The sequence below is a fragment of the Vigna umbellata genome, chromosome 1 (assembly GCF_029865625.1).
Source record: "Vigna umbellata cultivar VRB3 chromosome 1, Vumbellata_1.0, whole genome shotgun sequence".
NCBI lineage: Eukaryota > Viridiplantae > Streptophyta > Magnoliopsida > Fabales > Fabaceae > Vigna > Vigna umbellata.
In genome coordinates, this window is record NC_142165.1 from 91,296,325 (window position 1) to 91,322,403 (window position 26,079).

General features: G+C 32.9%; 1 protein-coding gene across 1 annotated transcript; it reads left to right on the forward strand.

Annotated features, from left to right (window-relative positions):
* The first annotated feature begins 2,203 nt into the window (after window positions 1-2,203).
* On the forward strand, window positions 2,204-10,177 carry LOC124831649 (casein kinase II subunit alpha-like). The gene is made up of 10 exons (XM_047305709.2): window positions 2,204-2,566; window positions 2,727-2,856; window positions 4,081-4,275; window positions 5,179-5,336; window positions 6,255-6,345; window positions 6,526-6,591; window positions 8,987-9,069; window positions 9,163-9,226; window positions 9,310-9,378; window positions 9,788-10,177. Exons 1-10 carry the CDS (start codon window positions 2,241-2,243, stop codon window positions 9,845-9,847), a joined length of 1,242 nt encoding a protein of 413 aa, XP_047161665.2. The 5' UTR covers window positions 2,204-2,240; the 3' UTR covers window positions 9,848-10,177.
* Window positions 10,178-26,079: the final 15,902 nt, after the last annotated feature.

The following is a 26,079-nucleotide window of genomic DNA, read 5'->3' on the forward strand; positions in this document are numbered from 1 at the left end:
ACTTAGTAATAAAATTCCTCAACACATTATTCATCAATCTCATAAAGGTATTCGGTACATTAATTAACCCAAAAGGCATAATCATTCATTCATACAAACCAAATTTAGTTTTTAAAGTAGTCTTCCATTCATCTCTCTCTCTCACCCTAATTCGGTGATAACTACTTTTCAAATATATCTTTGAAAAATAACAAACATAATGTATTTCATCAAACAAAGTCATTAAGTTTAGGAATAAGATGTCTATACTTGATGATGATGTTATTGATGGCTCAACAGTCAACACACATCTTACATGGTCCATCATTCTTAGGAACAAGGATGACCGGCATGGGACATGGACTTAAGCTTTCTTTAACCCATTTTTTCTCCATGAGTTGCTCCACTTACTTTTGTATTTCTCTAGTCTCTTCCATGTTGCTTTTATAGAATGGCTTATTAAAAAGGGATACAACAGGAATAAGGTTCATGTAATGTTCAATACCCCTTTTAGTATTGTCAGTTATGACAAATGTCTTTAGGGAATACATCCTTACACTCCTTGAGAAGTTGCTCCATATTTAAAGACAAAGAAACTTGGACAAAACACAACAAAATATTGTTAGGCATAAGTAAATATAAATGTTGTCTCTTAAACAACACTCTATTTACTTTGTTTTCTCTCAAGAAAAAAGCTTTTACCACTCTTTATTTTTTTACTTTCCTTTTCCATGCCTTTATCTAGAATTTTCTCTCTTCCTTCATTTGTCTCTTACTCTCTTTTCACTTTTATCTTAATTTGATCCTCACAAACCTTTTTAGGAGATAAAGGTGTTAGGGACACCTTTTGCTATTTTGAAAAAGAAAGTATACTTATTGGTTAAACCATCATGGGTTACCTTTCTATCATATTGTCAAGGTCTTCCCAACAACAAGTGACTCGTCTCCATAGGTCGTATGTTCTTGTGTAATTTTTCTATATTAGCAAACAACCAAATTTATTGAAAACTCTTTCAAAGTCTATGTTAGTATGATGAAAATGTTTGTATATAGTTAATTGAAAAATAAAAGCTTAAATTTGCGATAAATTAGGAGTTAATTGTATTTTTCCTTGTATTCAAAATGAATAATTTTTTTCTCAAAAAGAAGATTCATGGGCTAGCCTTGGCCCATTGGGCTTTTGTGGATATTTTGACCCTGTGGGCTTAAAGGACCTTTTGGTCTTGTGAGTTTTTATGACCATAGTCTTTGTGGGTTAAGACCAATCTATTTGAGGGGGAGAAATTGATAGATCTACTCAATATAGTTTTTTGAAAATTAATAATAATCTCAACTTAATCGTAACTTCTTATATAGGAATTAAGAGTATTGGAAGTTTCACATTGACTATAAATAAAACTAATTTACAGTATATAAAGTAAGTATAAATCTCATCTTATAAGTCAATTTTACAAAATTGAGATAAACTTAAAATTTACTTTTTTACATAATATTGAAATTATGAATCGATGAAATTTATGATTTTTTAGATTTATTATTCCATCTACGGTAAAATCATTATTGGATGAAATTTTACAAATAAACCTATGCGAGAATGTGTATTAAAATTCTCAATAATTAAAAATAAAACTAATTTACAAGTACTACAAACCACAGTATCACCTGCTAAAATTTTACATCTAATATATATATATATATATATATATATATATATATATATATATATATATATATTATATTTGAGTATTGCTTTTTCAAGTGACTAAATTTCAACATCTTTTAATCATATTCTTCTGTTACAAAAATAGACTCACAATACATGTTTATATTTGAAAAGACGTCATTTCAAATCAAAAAGTTGTGATACGGTTTATATTTATGAAGGATGGGAGAAATCAATATTGTGATCCATTCAATGGACAATTTTGGAAACCTTTTTATTAATTAATAATGTGATCCATTGAATGGACAATTGGAGGGCTAAATTAGCGACTCCGAATTAAATTGCCAACAATGTGAGATTGACTTGGGGTCTTAATGCAAACAAAGTTAGTGCAGCAAGTTTCACTTTAATTAAAACTGATATTTTATTTCTGTTTTACTGTAAGGCAAACTAAAAGGATAAAGGAATAAATAAAGGGAAGAAAAGTAAAAGAAGAAAAGGAGATTTTTTAATTAAAAAAAAAAATGAGACGAGGGTTTGAAAATTGCGTCTTAGGCATCAGAGCCTTTTTTTCCCTGCAACTTTTATTTGCAATTTAATGGCCCTAAGGCCCTTCCATTACAACTTCTCGCGCGATAGATTGCTTCTTCTCCTCCGCTCCTCTCTTTCCCATTCCTTTCCCTCTCCTCCTATCCGCTCTCCCAACTTCCCCATAACTTTTCCACCAGCTTCCGCCTTCCGCCACTTCGCCACCGCCCCTCTTGCTCGCTCTCCGCCGCCGCCGCCCCTCGACGCCATGGCGCAGAAATTCGGAAAGTCCACGCGCCGCCCCGGCGCCTCCTCCAAGGCCAGGGTTTACGCGGATGTCAACGTTGTTCGCCCTAAGGAATATTGGGACTACGAGTCCCTAAACGTCCAGTGGGGGTAAAAGATGCTCCTTCCTCTTCTTGTTTTCCTTCGATCTTCAAATTCCTGTAGCTTTTTTTTTGTCTTCTTTTATTTTATTTTGGATAATATAAATTGTCTTTCTTGCTTTTCCAAAATGAAAGAATTTAGGGTTGTTATTGTTGTGGCTCTTTTACAGGGAGCAAGATGATTACGAGGTGGTGAGGAAGGTCGGTAGGGGGAAATACAGTGAGGTGTTCGAAGGCGTTCACTGCACTGATGGTGAGAAATGTGTCATTAAGATTCTGAAACCCGTGAAGAAGAAGAAGGTGAGTTATGTTTGGGCGCTGTCGTTTTATTCCTTGAACCTTTTGGTTTTCGTTTCTGTGTGTTGTTGGTTGTGGTTACTTTTCAATTTTAGTTTAGTAAATGAATGTGTTATAATAATCATAGGCAAGTCATGTTGGTGGTTGAGGTGGTTGGTGATATATTATTGGGGAAAGCATACAATTGAAGAGTGGTAAGCATATGTTGTTTTTGCAGTTGAAACGTTTCACCTCCCAGAGTTAACATATTGCACCCACACACACACACACATATATATTATGATTATTATTGTATTTGGTAAGAGGGAAACTTTGGTTATTTAATTTTTCGGGGGTTCAGGTATGATATGTAATAACTTGAAAAAGGATATGCTTAAAAGGATGTTTAGACAGGATTACAAAAATCAGTCACATCCCATGTGAAATTAGTTACCGGAGTTGGAAGAAGGTATATCTGTTTTCGCACCAATTTCTTTACGGATCCTGTACTCATTTGTATTATCTTTGGGGCTTTGTTTTAAAACATGTCCCCTCTCCTCTTCAATTGTTTTGTGTTCTGACCCACTTTGAAATCTCTATTTGTTCATGTCCCTATTCATTTTATTCTTTGTTGTGATCTTCACACTCACCACTACTTGTTTATATTAATTCTACTATCTTTTCTTTATTGTGATCATATGTTTATTGTATGACTTTTGAATATTAATCATGTATAATTTTTGTCTTTACTTTTGGATAGTTCTTAAGTTTGAACATTTATACATGTGCAGTACAAAGGAATAATCTTGCATATAGTACATAGTTTTTTACATAGCAGTCATCCCATTATCCACTACATCACTAGCAATTTTTGTGTTGATTTCTCTACACACCTATTTGGGATTGAGACTACATTTCTATCATAGGAAGTCAAATTGACTAAAAGTATCAAACATGATAAAAAAAACTGATGTGGAAAAGGAACGGCAAAGGTTATAAACCTTTCATGCAGAACTTCAAGGGAAAGACAAAGTGAGTTTGTGTTTATTATTGAACGTGAGTTTCGTGCAAGTGACCATAGTGCTACATAGTAGTTCCAATTATTTCCTTCCATTTGGTTACTTGGATAAAAAATGCTCCGGTAGGAGAGGGGCTCTTTAGTTGTTTATTTCTTCTTAACTAAAATATTTGGCACTCATCCTGTTTATTTACATGTAACTTTGACAATGCTTCTGGTTCTGAATGCAGATCAAGAGGGAAATCAAAATATTACAGAATCTTTGTGGAGGGCCTAATATTGTAAAGTTGCTTGACATTGTTAGAGATCAGCAGTCAAAGACCCCAAGTCTTATATTTGAATATGTCAATAACACTGATTTTAAAGTGCTCTATCCAACATTGTCAGACTATGATATTCGATATTACATTTTTGAACTTCTGAAGGCAAGTTTTATACTCTGTCGTTAATATTAGCTAAAAGCATGAATTTGCCACAGCTATTAATTTTTTTTCTTATCCATACATTGTGTTGGACGCAAGATAGACTTGATGCTTCATAACAAGGTTAAATGTTAATGATTTTTGTCATCTTCTTGTTGAATTATATTTGGTAATAAAAATTTCAGTCATTTTCTTTACAGATTCAGTGAATACTTTCTCTCTTAGGTTTAGTTTCAGATGAACATTGCATAATGAGGAATAACTTTTAGAGTTACTCTTCAAGTAACTTGATCCCTCTTCTCTCTCTCTCCATCTCTACCTATCTATCTATCTATCTATATATATATATATATATATATATATATATATATATATATATATATATAATATATAACTGATGTTACGGGTATCTTAAAAACGAAGCATAGTTTCATCCCACTACCTGCTATGTTGATTTTGGGGTCAATTGCTTCATGCTGCTATTTGACAACTATGCCTTAAGCCTTTCTAGGATTCAGAGGCAAATTTTAGTGATTGTATGGTAATGGTATTGTTGATAGTTTGTGCCATTCAATGAATAATCTTTGATGAAAAAATCAACATGTCACTTGATTATGGAATTGTTTTACTGAAGTTGCAAACTATAGTCTTACTTTGAGAGTTTAAATTATAAATAATATTTGCAAAGGATAATGTATCTGTATCTATATGCCTGTGTGTTGTGTTGGTTTCTTTATTGTCATATTACTTGCACTTTCCTTTGTATGGTGTGTGTATTGTCACTATTGTGTTTCATTGTTCAATTTGTTACCTATAATCTGCATTAGATTATATTATCAATCATACGATGTAAATTGTTTGTGGCTATCAACATGGAAGCAATTGTTTTTTGGGAATTTCCTCCAGGCACTGGATTATTGCCATTCACAAGGAATCATGCATCGGGATGTGAAACCACATAATGTAATGATTGATCATGAGCAGCGTAAGCTTCGCCTTATAGATTGGGGACTTGCAGAGTTCTATCATCCTGGAAAAGAGTATAATGTTCGTGTGGCTTCAAGGTAGATCTACTCTTATTCTATTTTCTGGTTGGGGGGATGTTTGTGGGAGGATTCATAGTTGTGGTGGGCTGGTGGGATGTTCGTTGAGCCTTTGGACAAAGCCCAGTTGAACATCAGGCAGAGGGGCGGGTGGGTGGAGGGGGGAAAGGGGTATAGGGTCTATTGTGGGCTTTTAACTTATGCGTTCTTGTTGCATGCTGCTCAACTCAAGTATTCAACCAACTAAACCATCCTAGGAGGGTTACGCATGCTTTTTCAAATGATTTATAAATTCACAAAGTAATTGCTGAAGAAACATTTCCATACACATTGCACTGCTTTGGCTTTTCTTTTGGGTTTTGTGATTACTCCTTCCATCTGCCTTTAGGTTTGGTTACATGAACTAAACCCTTTGATGCAAAATTTAGAGTTAGAACATTAAGAGGGCTTTCTTTTTGTTTAAAATGTCATTTGGTAAGCCAAATTTGTTTGTGGCCAAGAATTTGTGGGCTTTGGAAATTTAATGTCCAAAATCAATGCATAAGTTGGTAAATTATGAACGGCAATATCCCTCCATGAACATCTTTTAGCCATTGGGTGATGATAAATTTGGTGTACTGCAGAACAGGTGGGGGTGTCATTAGCTAGTCCAGATTCTCTGCTAGGTTATTTGGTACTGTTTTCTACTGAGCATTAAAAATACACTGATGTTGGTATATCAAATTTATTTTAATATAGTCTAAAATATCAGAATCAGTGTATTTTAAAGACAACAGAGGAACAACATAGAAAACCCAATAGAGAATCCAAATTTGTCATTAGCTTGTTTATGTTTTTGGTAAAAAAAGGATGTTTATTATGGTTACTTGATAGTTTTTATTTTTAATTGTTATCAATCAACATTTTTTTTCTGCTTTAACCTTTGATTTTCTTGTGCAGATATTTCAAAGGTCCTGAGCTTCTTGTTGATCTTCAAGACTATGATTACTCTCTAGATTTGTGGAGTCTTGGTTGTATGTTCGCTGGGATGGTAAGTGGTGCACTTTTCTTCAAATACAGTGTTATATTATTCAGTGTTTAGCTTCATTGAGAGATAAACCTTAGAATCTTTAGCTACTGCATGATAGATCAATTTCTTTTTTTGAAGTCTTAATACAGGTTGAAATATCCTCCCCTGCTTGATTCAGGCTTGTGTTTTTACATTGTTCAGATATTTCGTAAGGAGCCATTCTTTTATGGACATGATAACTATGATCAACTGGTCAAAATAGCTAAGGTAAGCCTGGGACATCTACCCGAATTTGAGTCAGATTGTTGTGTTTGGGTGATTACCCATTACTGTTTTGCTCCTGCCCTGTTGACTGTTTTCTGTAATCATACATATTATGCTAGGGGCATTTTGTGTTGCAAATTTGCATTCTTCTTGAATCCTATATCTTTTCTCTTTTCCTGTTTATTCATTTCTGTGTACTAGAGTTTGTTATACTTAGTAGTTGGTTGTTTGAAAAAATTACACATTTAAATGATTTCTCATGTAATCAGGTTGACAGCATACAATGTAACCTAGGGATATTAACCCATATTTCATTCAACTTTTTTGTTCTTCAAAATACCATGATTTATTGCAAGTAAATCCTTATTGCTGAGTGTCAACACCACTTGAAACACTTCCAAAGCACCATAATACTGTCCTCAGTGTCAACATGTTGTCAAAGCAGGTTCATTCTCAATTAAACGTGGACTTCTCATCCTTCTTCTGCACCGGGTTGTTCACTCAACTGCGTCCATTATTGTTTCTTGGAAATTTGCCCGGACACTTTAAACTCCAGCCTGTGTGAAAGCCATGTACCCTCTTCCCGTTGACAAATCCAACTAGTGCACTACCTTTGTTAGTTTTGGTCCATTCTTTGTCCATTCCAAGTCTCAGGTTATTTATTTCCTTGATCTGAGCAGTGGGTCTGTTAACCCTAGATCGATGAAGTATAGTAGCGGTGTGACTGACATTTGTTTTTGCAGTTCTATCTGAGCAAGAATCAGAAATATCACTTCTTTTTTTCTCCTTGGTGACATCAATCACCTCTGAAATTTAACGAGTGTTGCCTTAATTGACATTCATCTGTTGAAGTTTGGGTCCTTGACAAAAGTTACCTTTTAGCACTCTGATCATTCTCCAAGAAGGCTGAAGATATTGCCACCTCTCTAAAGGAAGAATGGTAGACAAGTAGCTATCAATTGACATCCCTTCTGACTATCTATTGATTCTATTGGCCATTACCATTTTGGATAAATCCTTATATGAGAAATGAAGCCAAAAAGTATATGCAAATGGCAATCAGTTCCTTTATGACTCATTTCACAGCTTCACAATTCTTCAAATGCAAAGTATATATTTTCTTTATATTTAAACGACTCAGTCAACCAGCCAGCTAATTAAGACAATCTTATTAGTCATAACCTTAAGAAAATAGTGGATAAATTATACCAATATGCATATAGCATTTCTTCTGCATGACTTTTCTAAGGATTTTGAGAATCTTTGAAATCAAGTTGTTGCATACTCAACATTCCCACTGTATGAAGTTGTAGACCACAATGCTCCCACCACTGTAAGCTAAAGGGGCACACTCAAGACGTTCCCTACATGGTTTTCAAGAATAATCTGCACCTCTCCAATTATAGGGTGCTAGACACAAAGTATTTCACTCCGCAAGAAAAAAAGTTCTATATCCTACGAGTACAAAGTATATCTAAATTTTAATGATTTTTCTACCCCTAAATTTGGTAATTACGGATTCTATTAGTGTGTTTGGTAGGGATTAAATAAGGAAGAGATAGGGAGGAGTTGAAATTGAAGAGAGATGGCAAATGAAGAATGTTTGGTAGCGGAGAAATATAGACAAAAAGGGTTGTAGGTCTACACACCCTTTTATTTTGCCTCAAATATAATAACAGGAAACGAACAGTGATAACATTAATAGAAATTACATATGCTGATGGTTGAACATTGAAGAATTTGTTGTTTATTTATTTTATATCTTAAACAATTTTCACTTCATTCCTCAGTTATTTCTATTTACTCTACTTTCCTCTTCCCTGTGTCCATCCATTGTATTTCTCGTTTATTTATTTTCTTCCTTACAAATGCACCCTTCATAAACCAAACATTATTCTTAATTGTTCAATAGCTTTCTCTGACACTTCTTTGCATGCATGACTGGAGTATGTGGTAGGTGTTAGCAAGCATTAAATCACATTGACTATATTGTCTTCAACTTTGTGAAGACTAAATTGCCGAAGGAGAGATGAGATGTCCCTCTTATTTTGCCGAGTGCCAAATCATTAGTATTTAACCATATTACCTTTAAATGTGCATCCCTAAATCTTGTCTCAATTGTGGTCTTGTAATGAAACGGGATGTTTACTAGCTTTTTGAAAATCCCGTCTTCCATTTCCTACTTGGTGCGTTAGTTTTCTATCACCGATCTTTTGCAGAAGCGAGCTATTTTACTTGTTTAACTTTTATCAAGGTCTGAGAAAACAGTTTGAAATCTAAAGTAGATTTAGAAACTAAAAAAGTTGTCTATGCTTAGTACATGGCTACAGCACGGTGTAGAAGCAACATAAAATAGATGATAGGGAATTTGATTGATAATCTTTTGCTCTTGCAATAGGTGCTTGGGACAGATGAATTAAGTGCCTATTTGGATAAGTATCGAATAGAGTTGGACCCACATCTTGCGGCACTAATTGGGAGGTTTGTTTGTATGCTTTCATAGTTTAGTTTATGTCGCTTTTGTTATATAAAATTATTGTTTTGACTAAGAAGACACTCGAAATATTGTGACAGGCATAGCCGTAAGCCTTGGGCAAAGTTTATTAATGTAGACAATCATCACTTGGCTGTTCCTGAGGTAGTATGCGTTGTAATTATATATTTAAATGTACTTCTATTATCGTTGTTTCTCATTTTATATTTATACTATTTTTTTGAAAGGCTGTTGACTTTGTTGACAAGTTATTACGTTATGATCACCAAGAACGTCCCACTGCAAAAGAAGCCATGGTAAGCTCAATCTTTTTTAGAATTGGGAAATCCCAGCTAAGTAGACGACTTCCCTGCTATTCGATGGTTCCAAATTATTTATGGTGCTTGTTAAGTTATCCTACCTTTAGTTGGATTCTAATTCTTTACTTGATGCCCTAGATGATTTGTAGTTAGGGCCTGGATTTTTATGTTTGTTTCCCTCTTAAACTTATTTGTTTTGGTAACAAGTGCTGTAATAAAGAGTATTAAATGAAAAACTTAAGAAATTAATATATCAGGAACTTGCCAACAAAATCTTATTTTTGACTAATTGTGTGTTTTGCTCAAATTGTATAGTAAGCTGCCAACGCCCTTCCTACAACCGAAGTATTTGGTATTATGAACTTTTGTAAAATGTTTGGTAAACAAAATATTTATTGGTATGCAGGCCCATCCATACTTCAATCCAGTCAGAAATGCAGAAACTAGTAGAACTCGTACGCACTGAGTTGTTGATGTTTGTTGAGATATGGTGTCCGTTCTTGGAAGGGGGGCCTTCAACAAATTATCTGAACTGTTATTTCTGGCGGAACTTGCTTTTAGGAGCTTCGGTCCTTGTTCTGTTGTAAAACTCAGTTTGATCGGTTCTCTCTACCTAATCGTCTTAATTCTGGATTTCAAATTATTTTTTGGGTGGAAAATTCAGTTCTAAAAATTATTTGATTGTGTGCCAAATGTTGAAATGTCTCGATTCAGTTTCAGAAAAATTAAACGCGTTTTTTTATGCTATATAAACTCAACTATTAAATCAAAATTTACTGTTATGGTTTCATTTCAAGCATTGACTTTGTATAACTTGGTACTATTACACTCCTCGCATCTAGCATATTGAAAACTACAGTTGTATGGGAACCTCTTCCTGCGCTTCCATAAGGTGAAAAGATATTTCTGCCTTTATTTTCTTATATTACCTCTTTTTTCATTTGTTTATCTTCTTCCTCCATTAGTACCCACAATACCAACTTCTTCCCCCACTTCCACCAAAAGCTTCTTTCTCCACCTCTACCAGTGTTCTTTCTTCACTTCCACAAACATACCCTTTTCTTTGCCTTCACCGTTATTTATTTTTTCTCCACTTCTTCCTAAGCTCCTTCCTCCACCTCTTTTGGTGTCTCCCACTTATCACCTTCTGTCTCCTCTGGTCTCTTTCACTTTTCACTCTTCTTCAGAAAGACATTTTAGATTGTGCAATCTAATATGTAAAAATAAAATACATTTTGGATTACACAATATGAACTTTGTATTTTTGGGTTATGCATTCTCTGAATTGTGTATTTGTGACTTAAAATGAAAATAAGGTAAAATTGGTTATTTTTTTTAAATATATGATGTGCAGGAAGAAGCTGCTTTTATCGGGTTTTTCGACCTCTGTTGGGCTTGTCCAAGTATTTTAGAAAAATAGATTGGGTTATGTACAAAAAATGGGGGTTTAAATAGAGGGTGTTGTTCCCTCCACCACCATATCTTTCTCCCTCCACCTCTCCAATTTTTTTTAATTTCAATTATATCTCCAAATTAAAATTTTGTACTTTTACTATTTTAATTTATTTCAAACCAAGTTCTCCTACTTTACTCCCTGCACCCAATTTTTCCATCTCTCATTTCCGTTTAACAATTTGTCTTCGGTTTTACTCTGCAACCCCATTTGTCTTCTTCGTTTCACTTCTCATCCTCCTTTTTTTTCTTCTTCATTTTCCTTACATTATTAAAATACATTAAAAATATTTCAAAAATAATAAATCAAAACATTTAAATTAAGTTATTAAAATATTTTCAAAATAAAGAATAAACTAATAAAACAAACCCTAAAATAAAAAACGTAACTTTTAAACGGATGTCACCTCCGTTTAAAGATTACGTTTTTTATTTTAGGGTTTTATTTAAAGGTTTATTCGAATACGCACCTCGATGAAGCAACAAACGCATTGCACCACTCCACACACTGCACCACGAGAGCGACACTGCACCACGAGAGAGACTGCTTGATAATTCTTTCCACCACCACCAACCTTTGCAACTTTTAGTATCTCAAAGCGACGAAAGAAAGAGAGGAAGAAATATAATGTTAAAATGAAAGAAAAATATTTTACTCATACGGGGGACTAGAATAGGTTATTAGTGGAATAGGTTGTGAATGGGTAAAATTAAAAAATAATAACCCTAAAAATAAAATTTTACTTAGAGACAAAATAGTAAATGGGAGGTGAAGGGAGAAAGGTGTGGTGGTGGAGGAAACAACAACCTTAAATAGATTGGGTTATTTATAAGTTGGTTATGCCGAAAATAGTGGGGGATTTAAAAAGATTAACAAGAGCTATCATTTTTACTTTCAAGACTGAAACCTTGTTCGTTGTTTTATACATGGACTAATGTAACTTCCAATGCTTTCTTTAAAAAAATTATAGAGCATTTTCAAATCTTATAAAATCATTCCAAATTGTTTAAATCTTATATTATGGAGAGTATTCCTAAATTTACAAAAAAAAAAAAACGAATCAAGAAAAAATTGTGGATTAGTAAATCCATGTAAGCCATCTGATCCATTAGCTCAATACTTGAATATCAGAGTGAAGAGTGACAACAAGCATGGATTTGAAATTATGTAATTGGATTATTGTGAAACCAAAAAATGTCATTGTGTACAGATATCGTTTTCTGCACAAACGGTAGTGGTTATATGTATATCCCGAATTCTAGATTCGATCCAAATAACTGAATGAATGTTGGAAAAGGGTAGTTTTGATGTAATGTTAATGTTGTTAGGTAGGGATGTTGAAGCTTCTTACGCAACTCAAACACCTTTTCATTCCAATCTCATCTTTTCCGTAAATGCGATACACCAGATACTCCACCTTCTTCATCGTCCTTCCCTTATTTTCTCGAAACAGATTCATCTTTTTCACCGTATTTATTCTGCATTTACATTAATTATGGTATTTTCCTCGTAACATACACTGTTACTTTAATTAAAAGTGTTTACTTTCAAGGTTTTACTATGGTTAATATTGCAGAGGTAAATTGCATTTATTGTCCCAAATCATTTAAAGTATGGTTATCCAGCATGTCCCTTATTTTTAAAGGGTGTTTTTCTCCCTTTGAATTATCCCGTTACAGAATACCACTTGTCTTTAAATCTAATGATTAGATTATACATGTTTTCTACCCACTTTATATCGCTTGAAAAGAGCGTGCGTGCATTCATCACTAAGGATATGGAAGTGAAGTGTCACATAGTAACTGGAGACAAGGCCAAGACATAAATCCCGGAATCTTCGTGTTTATGGCACATTTCGCATATAATCCAATATCATCGAACAACTTTGTGGGCCCCATCTAACTCCCATTATAAATATGCATTACAATCTTTTTTTTTTACTTAGTATTTGATTTCCTCTTTTAATCAAACAAGAAAAATGGTTTGGCTGGTTGATAATAAAAGACGTGTCATTCATACAATAATATTTTCCACCTTTTAATATATTTTTTTTATCACGTTATTTATCACATGTTATACATCTTTTTATTTTTTGCTTGTTTAATTGTAAAAGATAACCTATTGTATACCAATAACAGGGTTTTTAACAAAATCATGATACAAAGTCTCTTCTTTTATCACGTAGAATTAAATATGAAGCAACATGCGCATATGATGATTTACCACTTAACTTTTTCAACTTTCCCCCTCTTTTAAAATAGTGACATTTTGAGTTTAGCTACTAAGTGATGAAAAACTTGGAGAAGAGAAAAGATGCTTAATACTGTGCAATTGTAGTCCCACCCAAATATAAAAAGTTTCATAATACGCGACGAATGAACAAAAGTTATAAGACACATCGAAGTTTAAAAATAGGACACTTGGATGCATGAGTAATACTTTAAGATATGATATAACATATGCGCCAAGTGATGATGATTATGGCTTTGTTTAAGAGTTTGGCCTCACAAAGCAAATGGAATGATGTTAATGTATTATTATTGTGAGTACACTAGAAAGAGATGCGTAGTGGGTATTTCATTCCATGCTCGCATATCACCAAAGTGGGTTAAGAATGGATTCTCTTGTTTATTTGATTTTATAGCCAAACCAATGTGTTTAATCTTTTGTTTTCAATAATCATTGCGTTCTACTTCGACTAATGGCATTATTATGTATACAAATCAATGTTATGAATCATGACGGATGGATAGATGGCAAGCTGGCCTCATGCATGTATGTGGATGGATGATATCATGTGATTATTATACATAGGGTGTGACATGATGACATGGTGTGTAGGTCTTATTACTTTTTGTTTGTCTTTGAGGTACAATCGTGAATTTGTTCTTACCCCTCATGAATCCGACCAATGCTTTCTGTTTCAGTAGTATTGTCTTCTTCTACGTTCGAGGATGAATGTAGCAAAATGGATTCATGGACATTATGGGTGTGTTTGGCAAAAAAGATGGTAAATTCACTCATGAGTTGACTTGACATCCATGTCGCGGTCCTGTCAGAATGGGTTTCAAACGCTTGATTTGATATAACACAAAAACAATTTTTGTTCACTTCTACCACGTCAATAATTTCCAACCTAAGCTATAAATCCCAATATTTTTTCATCATCAATTATCAACAATTTTCTTTGATAAAATTTATAAAATATGTTTAGATTTGAAGATAAATTTGAGAAAAAAAAGGCGTGGAGGGAATCAACAAGTTCATGTTTGTGGGTAACGTAGAAATTATTGGAACCAACGAAAGCTATTTCAGAGAAGACTAATATCACAGAAGTATATCAGAAAAAATAAACTCTCATTAAAGAATGAATGGGGTACATTGTTTATATACACCTGAAGATTATACAATAACAGAAAAACAGAATTTGAATTACACGGCAGCCATTACTCTCCCTTAATTCAAATCCTTGAGTGACACAATCCCAATCTTTTCCCGCATGACTTCAAATTTGTCAGCAGCCAGAGGTTTTGTAAACAAGTCTGCTAGTTGTTCTGTAGCTTTGCAGTAACACAATTCAATCCTTTCTTTGTTAACAATGTCTCTCAAGAAGTGAAACCTCACCTCTATGTGTTTGCTTCTCCCATGACTTACTGGGTTTCGTGCAAGGTTGATGGCTGAGGTGTTGTCCATCTTCAACTTCACTGGTTTCTCCATTATCATCTGCAGCTCTCTCAACAGTTCTTCAAGCCAAACTCCTTGACAGGCAGCATAGCACCCTGAGATGTATTCTGCTTCACAGCTAGATAGAGCCACAACAGATTGCTTCCTGGATGACCATGAGACTGGTGCACCGTCCATAAAGAAGATGAACCCTGATGTACTCTTTCTTTCAACTGTATCACCTCCATAATCAGAGTCGCAGTACCCTGTGAGCTCCAAGCAATCTTCATGACTTCCATATGGGAACAATATTCCATAATTTGAGGTGCCTCTTATGTATCTTAAGATGCGTTTCACAGATTCCATATGACTATTCCTCGGCTGACTCATAAATCTACTTACTAAGCCCACCCCAAACACTAAATCAGGTCTGTTGTTGCACAAGAACCTCAGGGATCCAATAATCTGTTTGAATCTTGTTTCATCTACCTCTTCTTCGGTTTCATCTTTCCCAAGTTTTACATTTGCTTCTAAAGGGGTTCGTGCAGTATTACACTCATGCATTTTGAAGCGTTCGAGCAACTCCTTTGCATATTTCTGTTGATGCATAACGAGTCCTCTGCTTGAACGTGTAAACTCCATTCCAAGGAAATAACTAAGTTCTCCTAAGTCGGTCATTTCGAAGTCTGACTTCATCAATTCTTTGAATCTGTCTATGTCCTTCAACTGTGAACCTGTTACAAGTAAATCATCTACATACAAACAAACAATAAGCAAATTACCTCCTGTAGTCTGCTTCACATAGACCTCGTGCTCGACTTTGCATTGTTCGAATCCATGATGAATGAGTGATGCGTTGATCCTTCTGTTCCAGGCTCTGGGTGCCTGACGTAAGCCATACAATGCCTTCTGCAATCTGTATACTTTCCCTTCTTTGTTCTTTTCTTCGAATCCTGGGGGTTGCTGAACATAGACTTCTTCTTCGATTGTGCCATGGAGAAAGGCAGATTTCACGTCCATCTGGAAAATTAGCCATCTTCGTGCACATGCAACTGCTATAACAAGTCGTATGGTTTCCAACCTTGCAACCGGTGCAAACACCTCGTCAAAATCGACACCTTTCTTCTGCAAAAAACCCTTGCCACAAGACGCGCTTTGTATTTTGACACGCTTCCGTCAGGATTCAGCTTCCTTTTGAATACCCATTTGACACTTATACTTCGCTTGCCACGTGGAAGATCCACCAACTTCCATGTGTTGTTCCTTTCAATCGACTGAAGCTCCTCTATCATGGCATTTCTCCATTCAGGCTGCTTTAAGGCAGCGTTCACATCCACTGGTTCTGCTCCTGCCATTAAAGCGATGTGAATTACCCTTCCTTCATCGAGCGCAGCATCTGAATACACTTCATAATCTTCAAGTCTGGATGATCTCACAGTTTGCCTTTTTGGTCGTTGATTTTCATTGCTATGATCGACAGAGACACCCTCTGTCCTAGGAACAACTTCAGTTTCTTCATGTTCGAGATCATCAGTGGGCTCACGAACCAGAAACTTCTTTGAATCTGTATGCATGTAACTCCAATCCCAAGATTCTTTCTCTAGCACGATCACATCTCTGCAAATGGTCATTTTCCGCCTCATCGGATCATAGAGCTTGTAAGCACCAGTCGGATGGTAGCCGACAAACACCATTGGCTCGCTTTTGCTTTCAAGTTTGGTTCTCTTATGATCTGCAGTATGAACAAATGCTAATGAACCAAAAACCTTTAAATGTTTTACCGATGGTGTCGATCCTGTCCAGACTGCCAGAGGAACCTTTCCTTCTATCCGTTTGGTTGGACACCTGTTGAGGAGATAGACAGCTGTCGTCACGGCTTCAGCCCACAGGTTTTGTGGCAAGTTCTTCTCCTTAAGAAGACATCTGGCCATGTTCATTATAGTCCGGTTTCTTCTTTCTACAAGTGCGTTATGTTGAGGCGTGTATGGTGCTGTTACCTCATGTGTTATGCCTTTCTCTTGACAGAAAGCTTCAAACGCGTGTGAGGTGAACTCTCCTCCGCCATCAGTTCGTAAAATCTTCAAGACCTTGCCACTTTCTCTTTCCACATTAGCCACGTATTTCTTGAAGACATCAAGTGCCTCACCTTTTGTTTTAATTACAAACACCCAACACATCCTGCTAAATTCATCAACAAAGACGATGAAATATCTATTTCCAGCCAATGACAACGTGTCCAGTGGTCCACAAATATCAGCATGTACCACGTTCAAGCATTCCTTCGATCTTGTCTCAACTTGTGTCTGGAACATTTTTCTTGGTTGTTTGCCTGTCAAACAAGATTTGCAAGCATCAATAGGTAAAGAAATATGTGACATACCTGACACCATGGATTTTTCCTTGAGTTTCTGCAAATCTCTGAAGTTTAAGTGACCAAAGCGCAAGTGCCATGTCCAACTCTCGTCATTCTTCAAAACAGATAGGCATTGTGTATTTTCTGCTGCATCAAAACGCACTTGAAACGTTCTATTCTTTGAAAGGTTACTGGTTAATACTAATCTTCCCTTTTTATCATATAGTTTCACCTGATTCTGATTACCCATGACCACTGTGAATCCCTTTTCGACTAATTGTCCTAAACTAAGGAGATTACATTTCATTTCAGGTATGTACAACACGCTGGAAATCACTGCCTGTGAGCCACTTCTTTTGTTGATAACCACGTCTCCCGTGCCTTCAACCCTCAAAGTACTGTCATCAGCAGATTTTACTTTGTTTTTCTTTGTGTCATCGAAGTTAACAAGCCATCCTTTATTGCATGTCATGTGATTCGAGCAACCCGAGTCAAGATACCATGTGTTATTCACCGGTTTCTCACATTCCATGGTTGTCATCACCATCAATGTTAGTGTCTCTTCATCCGATTCTTCCTGTACAATAAGAGCTTCTTTCTCTTTGCCTTGAGATTTCTTTTGACTCGCCTTTTCTGGGAAGCATTCAGATGCAAAGTGTCCATATCTATGACAGTTGAAACACTCAATATTCCTTTTGTCTTTCTTCTTTGACCCTTTCTTGAAATTTTTCTTTCTTGTTGAACCAGTTTTATCATCTGGTTCTTCTGTATCTGCACCACTGCCATCTTCTGTATCAGCATCACTGCCATCTTTCCTCCACTTTCCTTTTCTCAGTTTTTTCTTCTCGTTTCTTAGGCTTCTTTTTCTCCTCGCTTTTAATATGCTTGACCTTGAGAGCATGATTATCGCGTCTTACAGAGTTTATGTCTAGTATCTTCATCTCACGTGCCTCCAATGAGCTCTGAAGCTCCTCTATCTTGAGTTTTTCAACATCTTTAGATTCTTCGATGGCCACAACGATGTAATCAAACGACGGCGGTAATGATCTCATTATTTTCTCAATGATCATCGTATCTGAGACAGCTTCACCACATGCTTTCATCTGATTTGTAATTGTTAATATCTGGCAGAAGAAATCACTCACCCTTTCACCTTCTTCCATAACCAAATGCTCATACTGTCGCCTCAAGGTTTGAAGTCTTACCTTCTTGACTTTTTCACCTCCAGCGTAGCATCGTACCAGAATACTCCATGCTTCCTTAGCTGTAGTTGCGTTCTGAATTTTTTCAAAATGGGCATCATCCACGCACTGGTGAATGAGCAACAACGCCTTGTCATCCTTCATCTTTAATTCTTTTTTCTGTTCCTCTTTGCCAGAAAGATCTGCTTCTGATCCTTCAACAACATCACTGACTCCTTGTACCCGAAACATCACACGCATCTGGGTGCTCCAGCGATTCCAATTCTTGTCTGAAAGAACCGGAAATTGTATCGAGGATACATCAGCCATTTCTGCCAACTTCTTGATCAAGAACAGTCTTCTTGTCTTTCGTTAAGATGCTACAACCACCCTTCTCAACCACAGTAGGTTCTCTTGTGATGAGCAAACACACACACACCAGGTTCTATAACCTTGGCTCTGGATACCACTATTGGAACCAACGAAAGCTATTGCAGAGAAGACTAATATCACAGAAGTATATCAGAAAAAATAAACTCTCATTAAAGAATGAATGGGGTACATTGTTTATATACACCTGAAGATTATACAATAACAGAAAAACAGAATTTGAATTACACGGCAGCCATTAGAAATGGTGCGTGTGGAGGTGGGACATTGAAGGAGAGACCATAAAAATGGATTGGAATAATGACTTAAAAGGGAAATCAATTCTGGGTACTTTAAAGGGGTTTAAGAATCGATTTTGTGCCGTTTTAGAGGGTAGAATCGATTTTCCTGAGATACACGAACCCATCCGATGTAATTTTCAAATAAAAATAATTAATTCTCTAATGTTGCAAAATTGATTCAACTTTGTGATAATGCGAATTTACACGTGAGAGAATCGATTTTCATTTTCAAAAAATCGATTTTCACACTTCATCTTTATCCTTGAACTCGTTTTAAAATTGTCCCCTGCCAAAGTGAACCACAAAACTAAATAAAAGTTTCACAATGAATAACATTGCATCACAAGGAAAAAGAAGGAAATTCATTATAATGTCAAGACTTATTACTCAATTGCAAATCTCATACACTTGCAAATCAGTTCAAATCAGCGAATTCAAACACATTCAACCTTACTCTTTTATCTGCATAAACGATTCAAACACAACATAAAAGTTCTGAATTGATAAAAAACAAAGTTAAATTATAATATATAAAAATTTACCTTATAAAATTAAATTAGATTTAAAATCTATTTTTCACTAATAAACTTTTCAAATGCTATTGATAATATGAGAATGAGAATTCCATTTCTATTATTCATTTCAATATCTTGCTAGTACATATTATCAATTATAAATAATTAAGGATATGAACTTTGATTGTAGATGTGAATATTATTAATAGATGACATAGTTAGTGTTTTTGTAAATGTTCCTTGAATCCTGAATTTTGTTCTATTCTAATAAATTCTTGAAACAAAATTTATTTAAACTATTTCGATAAAAATGCTAGTTTTATTTCTAGTAACCTCAACTTACATGATTTTACTTAATTTTAGACTTTTAAAATTACTTTTGAATTTAATTTTTGTCGACACTATACATTTTTCAAAAACCGTATAAAATTTTTAGAATACTATTATTTTGATATCTAACAAAATTTCACATACATTTTACATTCATTATTTTATTTTTCTTACTTTTCTTTTTTGATAAATACAAAAGTTAACTAAAATACTTTTAAAAATAGGTTATCAACTTGTGCATCACGAAGATAATTTTCTTTTATTTAATAATAATGTAACTTATTTTCATTTATTTCATGTACATATTAGTTTAGAATAATTTTTAAGGTGTGACAAGTGTTTGTTATTTTTATAACATTTTTTTTTTGGGAGGAACTAAATCTAAGATCATTAAATAATCTTAAGATTGTTTATTTGATAATAAGAATGGAATATGAGGAATGAATTAAAGCCAAAAGTTGTGCAAAAGAGTGATGCACTTAGTAATGATAGGTTTTTTTCTTTGTAGGCTTATTCTGTCGTCATCTCCTATAAATTAGTAGGTATTTTGGATATGATCCAAGTTCCTTCAATCAATCATTTAGCATTTGTTATGAGACAAAACGGTTGTTTTTGAGAGTGAGATTCCAAAGTAGCTTAAGAACAAAAAAATCGAGTGATTAATAGAATTATTCTTCATAATAATCAGTCAAAAAACTCAAATCTAGCATTTAATAATGATAGAAAATCTTTTGAAATGCTTTCGTGATTCCAAATCTAATGGCGTCTTGACAATGATCTAGTTATGGGAATAATATGATAAAAATCATAGTGGACTATTAGAATCATGCTTTAATGCACAAAAAAAAAGGTTAATGTCAATTATTAATGAGTAAGAATACTTTATCTTATCATTTAAAAAATTTCCACTTTAGTCTACTCCGAGTAAGCATTTTGAGGGTATATATAGGTAATATGCTTCATGTTGACCACCAATTGTTAAAAAGATAAGTTGAATCTTAATATCTACGATGATATTCTAAGTATATATTTAATGTAACCAGTCCTCATATTCAGTATGGTTGGAGGCTATTATCATAATTAATTCATGAGATTCTTTTAATGGATTGATTAGCCATTTTGGTTGAACTTTTCACAGTTCCTAATCTTTTTATTAAGAATTTGGTGACGAGAATTATATTATAATTAAGGACAGATTCAGAAATCAATTAAAAAGGTGGTCGAATATCTGACTTCTAATAAATTATCAATAAACAAACAGTGATAAAAAAAATAGAAAATGTAATTAGAAGTTCTATCACCGAAAATTTTATATTTTCAAGATAATTCTATAATTCGTAGGTATCGATTATTTAAAAAATTATAAACTTCGATTGATTGTTTCTTAATAGGTAAATCTTAACGTGTTTTTCCTCTTTCATAGTTAATTAATAGATAATAAATAAATACATTTATAAGTTTTAATTATGAATAATATAAAAAGGAAAGTATTATTTATAATTTAGAATATTGTTTTTTTAATTATTGAATGATCCCAATCTCTTAATATAAAAGTTAGTTGAACAATCACCACAATAATACTATAAAATTTGTAATATTTGGAACAAAATTTATAATTAAAAGGCAATAAATATGTGATTAAATGTTATATACCTAACTGTGTTCAGTTTAGAATTATAAGATCAATAATCATCACTATATTAGTAATGATCTCGAAGCCTTGCTGGTAATGTCTCAGTGTTTATATTTATCATGAATTTTGATTTTTGGGTTTCATGTTTTAAACGATATCATAGTATCACTAGTGCAGAAAAAACTTTTAACGTTTGTTATTTAGGGTTTTTAACGTCTGATCCCGCACTGATGTCTTATTGGGAGACATCAATGTAGAGGTCGGATAGTAAAGGTCAAACGTCTATATAGACGTCAGATACTGTGGAAATTCGACGTTTAATGTCCTGGATGAATATTGGCTTTGTAATTCATTAGACGTAGCACCGTTCAAAAACACAATGGAGGGAAATGGAAGAGTGCACCGTTCGAAAACACAAGAATCGCCAGCTAAAAACGCTCAAAATCGCCGGCCAAAGAGACTCGCAAAACTGCACCAAAACGCAACGAAAATGCATTATAATCTGTTGAAATGGAAGATAATTCATCAAAGAGTAATGTAATCGGAGTAAAACTAGTTTTAAACCGTGCAAAACAGAGAAAACGAACCTCAAAAGCTTCGGTCGTGGAGAGAAAACGTGAGGAAAATGATGAACACTCGTAACTGTTGTCTCGCATTCGCGATTTTGGTAATAGCAGACGTTTAGAAGTCAGGCCCCCTTCTAGCCGACGTCTAAAGAGTTTAAAATATCATTTTAGTGGACACATTTAGCGTCCGGGTTAGGAGGGGCTGACGTCTAAATAAGACTTTAAACGTCGGTGTGGCGGAATCGGATGTCTAAATGGTAACTTTTGGAAGTCTGACTACCTCATTACTGTCCAATGGTTGGCTCCGACGTTTAAATAGGTTTTAGACGCCGGGCACCCTGAACTCGGACGTCTAAAGCCAATTAAAATATTAATATTTTTATTCATTCGTCTATTTTTGGCGTCCAATTGCAGGGGCCGAAGTGTATTATTCTCTAGACGTTGGGGACTCCCCCAGCCAACGTCTAAATAGTGATTTTAATTACAACAATATCACCAGTCATTTTTACGTTGGATATTCGATACTCAGACGTCTAAAGGGTGACGTTAAAAGCATTTTCTGCACTAATATCACCGATCACAATACACGATTAATTATGTAATTAATCAATTTTATTGTTTACAATAATTGAATAATAATTTGAATAAATTATCTAATTTATAAATGTAAGTAGCGATAGGAGATTTTTACTTTAACTATTTATTAATTAATAATAAAAATAAATCACCTAATCTGTGAATTTAAGTGACCAAAGTAGGCTACATTTTTATTTTAACCATTTAAAGTAAAATATTTAGATTGAAAATTTTCCGTTTAAACATTATTTAAGTTTGGATTTAGTTTTTTATTGATTGCTTGATGTTTATGGGGAAAATTTTAATATAATTTTTTAAATAATTTGGAAGAGTAAAGACAGTAGAAAATGAATGAGAGGAAATGAAATGCTGTAGATGGTATTATATGAATTAAATAAATTTTGATAGGAAATAAGTCATTATTAAGAATATTTATATTGATTAAATTTTTTTAAAAATATATATTAATTTATTTTGTATGGTAATTTAGTTAACCTAGTACTTGATCGTCCACACAATTGAAAATGTTAAAGGAGACCATCCAAAGACCGAACGTTTGTGCTATACCGACCGAACGATTATCCTTAAATAAAGATTAGATTTGATGAAGAATAATTTATGGTAAAACATAATAATTAATTGGGTTATAATTAGGCCATCAGATTGACTTTTTGCATGAGAGTATCTTTCCCAGGTAATCTCTCAAGACGATAGAATGATATAAAGACACTTTTTTTCATAATTCAATTTTTCAATACTTTCTTAAAAAACATGTATGACTTAAGCGTCAAAATGTGTTTTTCTGGTCCACCACCAACACAACAATCGGTGTAGAAGGAATTATTGGAAGAACGTGGACGATCGTGATACAAACAAATTAAGTTAGAAAGACCGATCCTCGATCCTGACAACAAAAATACAAAATTTTATTAAATGTTTAGTGTTTAAGATTTAGAATTAGTATTTATAAATTATAATTTTTAAAAAAAAAAATTCTAACCAATGTGAAGTAAAAATGCATAGTTAATGTTAGTAAAAAAATGTGCTTTAACATTACTCAATAAACATAGTAAATATTAATTTAAAAAATTTCAATCTTGATGGAATTAATAACATTTCGATTTCAATTAATAATTAACAGAGAAGAAAATATATACAGTCAAATTTATTATAAAAGATGAAAACATTTAATATTTTAACTTTTTAAATATAATTTCAAACTTTTAATTTTAACTATTTAAAATGCTCTCATAAATTCCTAAAATTTAATATTTTTAAACATTTTAAATTCTCAATTAATATATATTACTCTCTAAAATTACCCATACTACATTGTTTGTTCTGACAAAACTGCTGTATTCTTTCACTGCTGACACGAAAATAGACACGAAAATAAAGCATTGTTGATTTTAAATAAAAAAAAACAAAGTTTAATTAAAAATAAATAAATGCATAGATAAGTGAGTAGTCGTGATTTAGATAAAATTCCTGTAACTTTGTCGTACTATATATATAGAGAGATCGCTACGTAGGAAAGATGGGATGGAAACAAACACATGGTTTCTCTTCTTTCTTCAAACATGTATCCATCTTTTCTTCTTTTTTTGGCTTATATTTTCATAATGACAGAGCCAACCCAACATGTCTTCTTTTTCCTTCTCACTCTTTTGGTTGCCCTTTTCTTTAGGGTTTCATTTTGTTTGCATAATGAATGCGAATTGGTATCTTTAAATCTCTAGTTATTTTCAAATTAAGTTCATAAAAATATAATATAATATGAAACAAAGAACTGAATTGAAGATAATGATTGAAAAATGGATTAACGGCATTTTCAAATCAATTTATTCATGTATATTTCAGTACATTGATATTATTGTGGTGGATGAGCGTCGTTTTATTTCATGGTGGTTGTAACATCAACTTAATGTTGTCATAAATTGGATGGTGAATTGACTTAAAACATAATAAAAATAAAAGAAAAATCATAAATGAATAAGACAAAATAGTTTAAGATAAGATGTATTCCGTGGCACTTTTTCTATTTAGTGCCCAATAATATAGTGGTTGAGAGAGTAACGAATTGTTTTATTTATTTATTTATTTATTTATCTAGTTCTTGGAAAAGTTTCTTGTTATTTTCTTTAAATTAATAAGAGATTGTTTTAATCTTTTAAATTTAGTGAAGTAGAGTTTTAATATAATAATTTTTGTTGGTTTTTGAAGGATTAAAAAATTTAAAAAAATGGAAGACTTAAAATAATTTTTTATTCTAAATTTTAAAAACAAAAACATATTGAAGCAACTTTTTAATCAGTTGTTTTTTATTTAAAACAATTATGAAAATAATTTCATGATTGGACTTGGTAATGTAGAATAGCTAATAAGATGGGTTTGAAAACTTAACCTTTGCAATGCAACAACTATTTGAACAAAGTTAGTTACAAAATTAAATTAACTTGTTTAACCGGGGTTGGAAATGGTTGGTTAGTATAGTTAGAGGGCTAGGGTTTACAACAAAACAACTACATTAATTACTCTAATCAACGATGAAACTTGCGAACAGATGTTTAGATTATATGTAAATAAACATAAATTTGCATGCATAATTTACAACCTAAAAAATCTTCTGTAAATTATATATCAAAACAAAAATATTATTTATCAATTGAGAGTTTTTACGAAATTAGTATAATTGATTTCTATTATTATTAAAATGAATAAATTTTTAAAATTTTATGAATATAAAATTAAAGTACAGAGTTTCATTCAAATTATTTTCAATAATAATTAAACCAGTAAAAAAAACCTTAACCGATACCATGAACAAATTTATAATAAAAAATTGATAATTGTAAGATTGTAGCTAAGAGACAAACGTAAGATTGTTAATAATATGTTTTTTTGATAATTTTTATTTCTTTTTTAACTTTTTCTAATAAGAAAATAACCTCAATCAAATAATGGTCTTATAAATAATTAAGTATGTTTTGGTAGGACTGTCAAAATAAATCGGAGTCTGTGAGTTAATTCAGACCATCACAAGTTCAAGATAGATTGAACTTTTTCTTTTAAATTTTAATATAGACTAATTTTAAATTTAGGTTACTAAAAACCTATTTACTTAGATTTAACCTGTGATGAGTTGGTTTGACTCATCAATTTACCTAATTTCTCTAATAATTATTTTTTGTTGGATTAGTCATTTTACAAAATGTTGAAATGGAGATTTATTTGAGATTATTTTTGTATAGAATAATTAGGCTACATGAAAATTTCATAAATCTATACTTAGTAACTCAATTTTTATGAAAAAAAATAATCCTTATAAAGCTACTAAAAACTCTGTTAATAAAATTTTTTGATATCTTTGTGTGAATGAAATCTTATGTTTGATTGATGATAAATATAATTTAAATATTTTTTCTTTATTTAGATTTTAATTAATTTTTTTGTTATTATTTTTAATTTTAAAAAAATTATAATTAAGTGAGTTACTGAACAAATCTTTTTAACCCACAAATCCGTAATAGGTCAAACCGGTTTAAATTTTTTTGACTCACTTAGTGAGTCGAATCAGATCAAATAACTTGTTTTAACATACTAATTTTCAGTCCTCTTAATTTAAATAAATTTGAAATTTGTTTATGTTTAAAATTTTGATAAATTTGGTATCTAAATTTAAAAAATAAATTTAATTTAACTGAATTAATTTTTTTTAATATTTTACATATGTTTTAAGATAATATTCAAGTTTAGA

What these genes read in the sequence shown, in the direction of transcription:
- LOC124831649 (XM_047305709.2), top strand. Translation starts at nt 2,241, where the DNA reads ATGGCCCTAAGGCCCTTCCATTACAACTTCTCGCGCGATAGATTGCTT. An exon ending in ACATTTTTGAACTTCTGAAG is followed by an intron (nt 4,276 to 5,178) that starts GCAAGTTTTATA and finishes AATTTCCTCCAG; the next exon opens with GCACTGGATTATTGCCATTC. An exon ending in AACTGGTCAAAATAGCTAAG is followed by an intron (nt 6,592 to 8,986) that starts GTAAGCCTGGGA and finishes CTCTTGCAATAG; the next exon opens with GTGCTTGGGACAGATGAATT.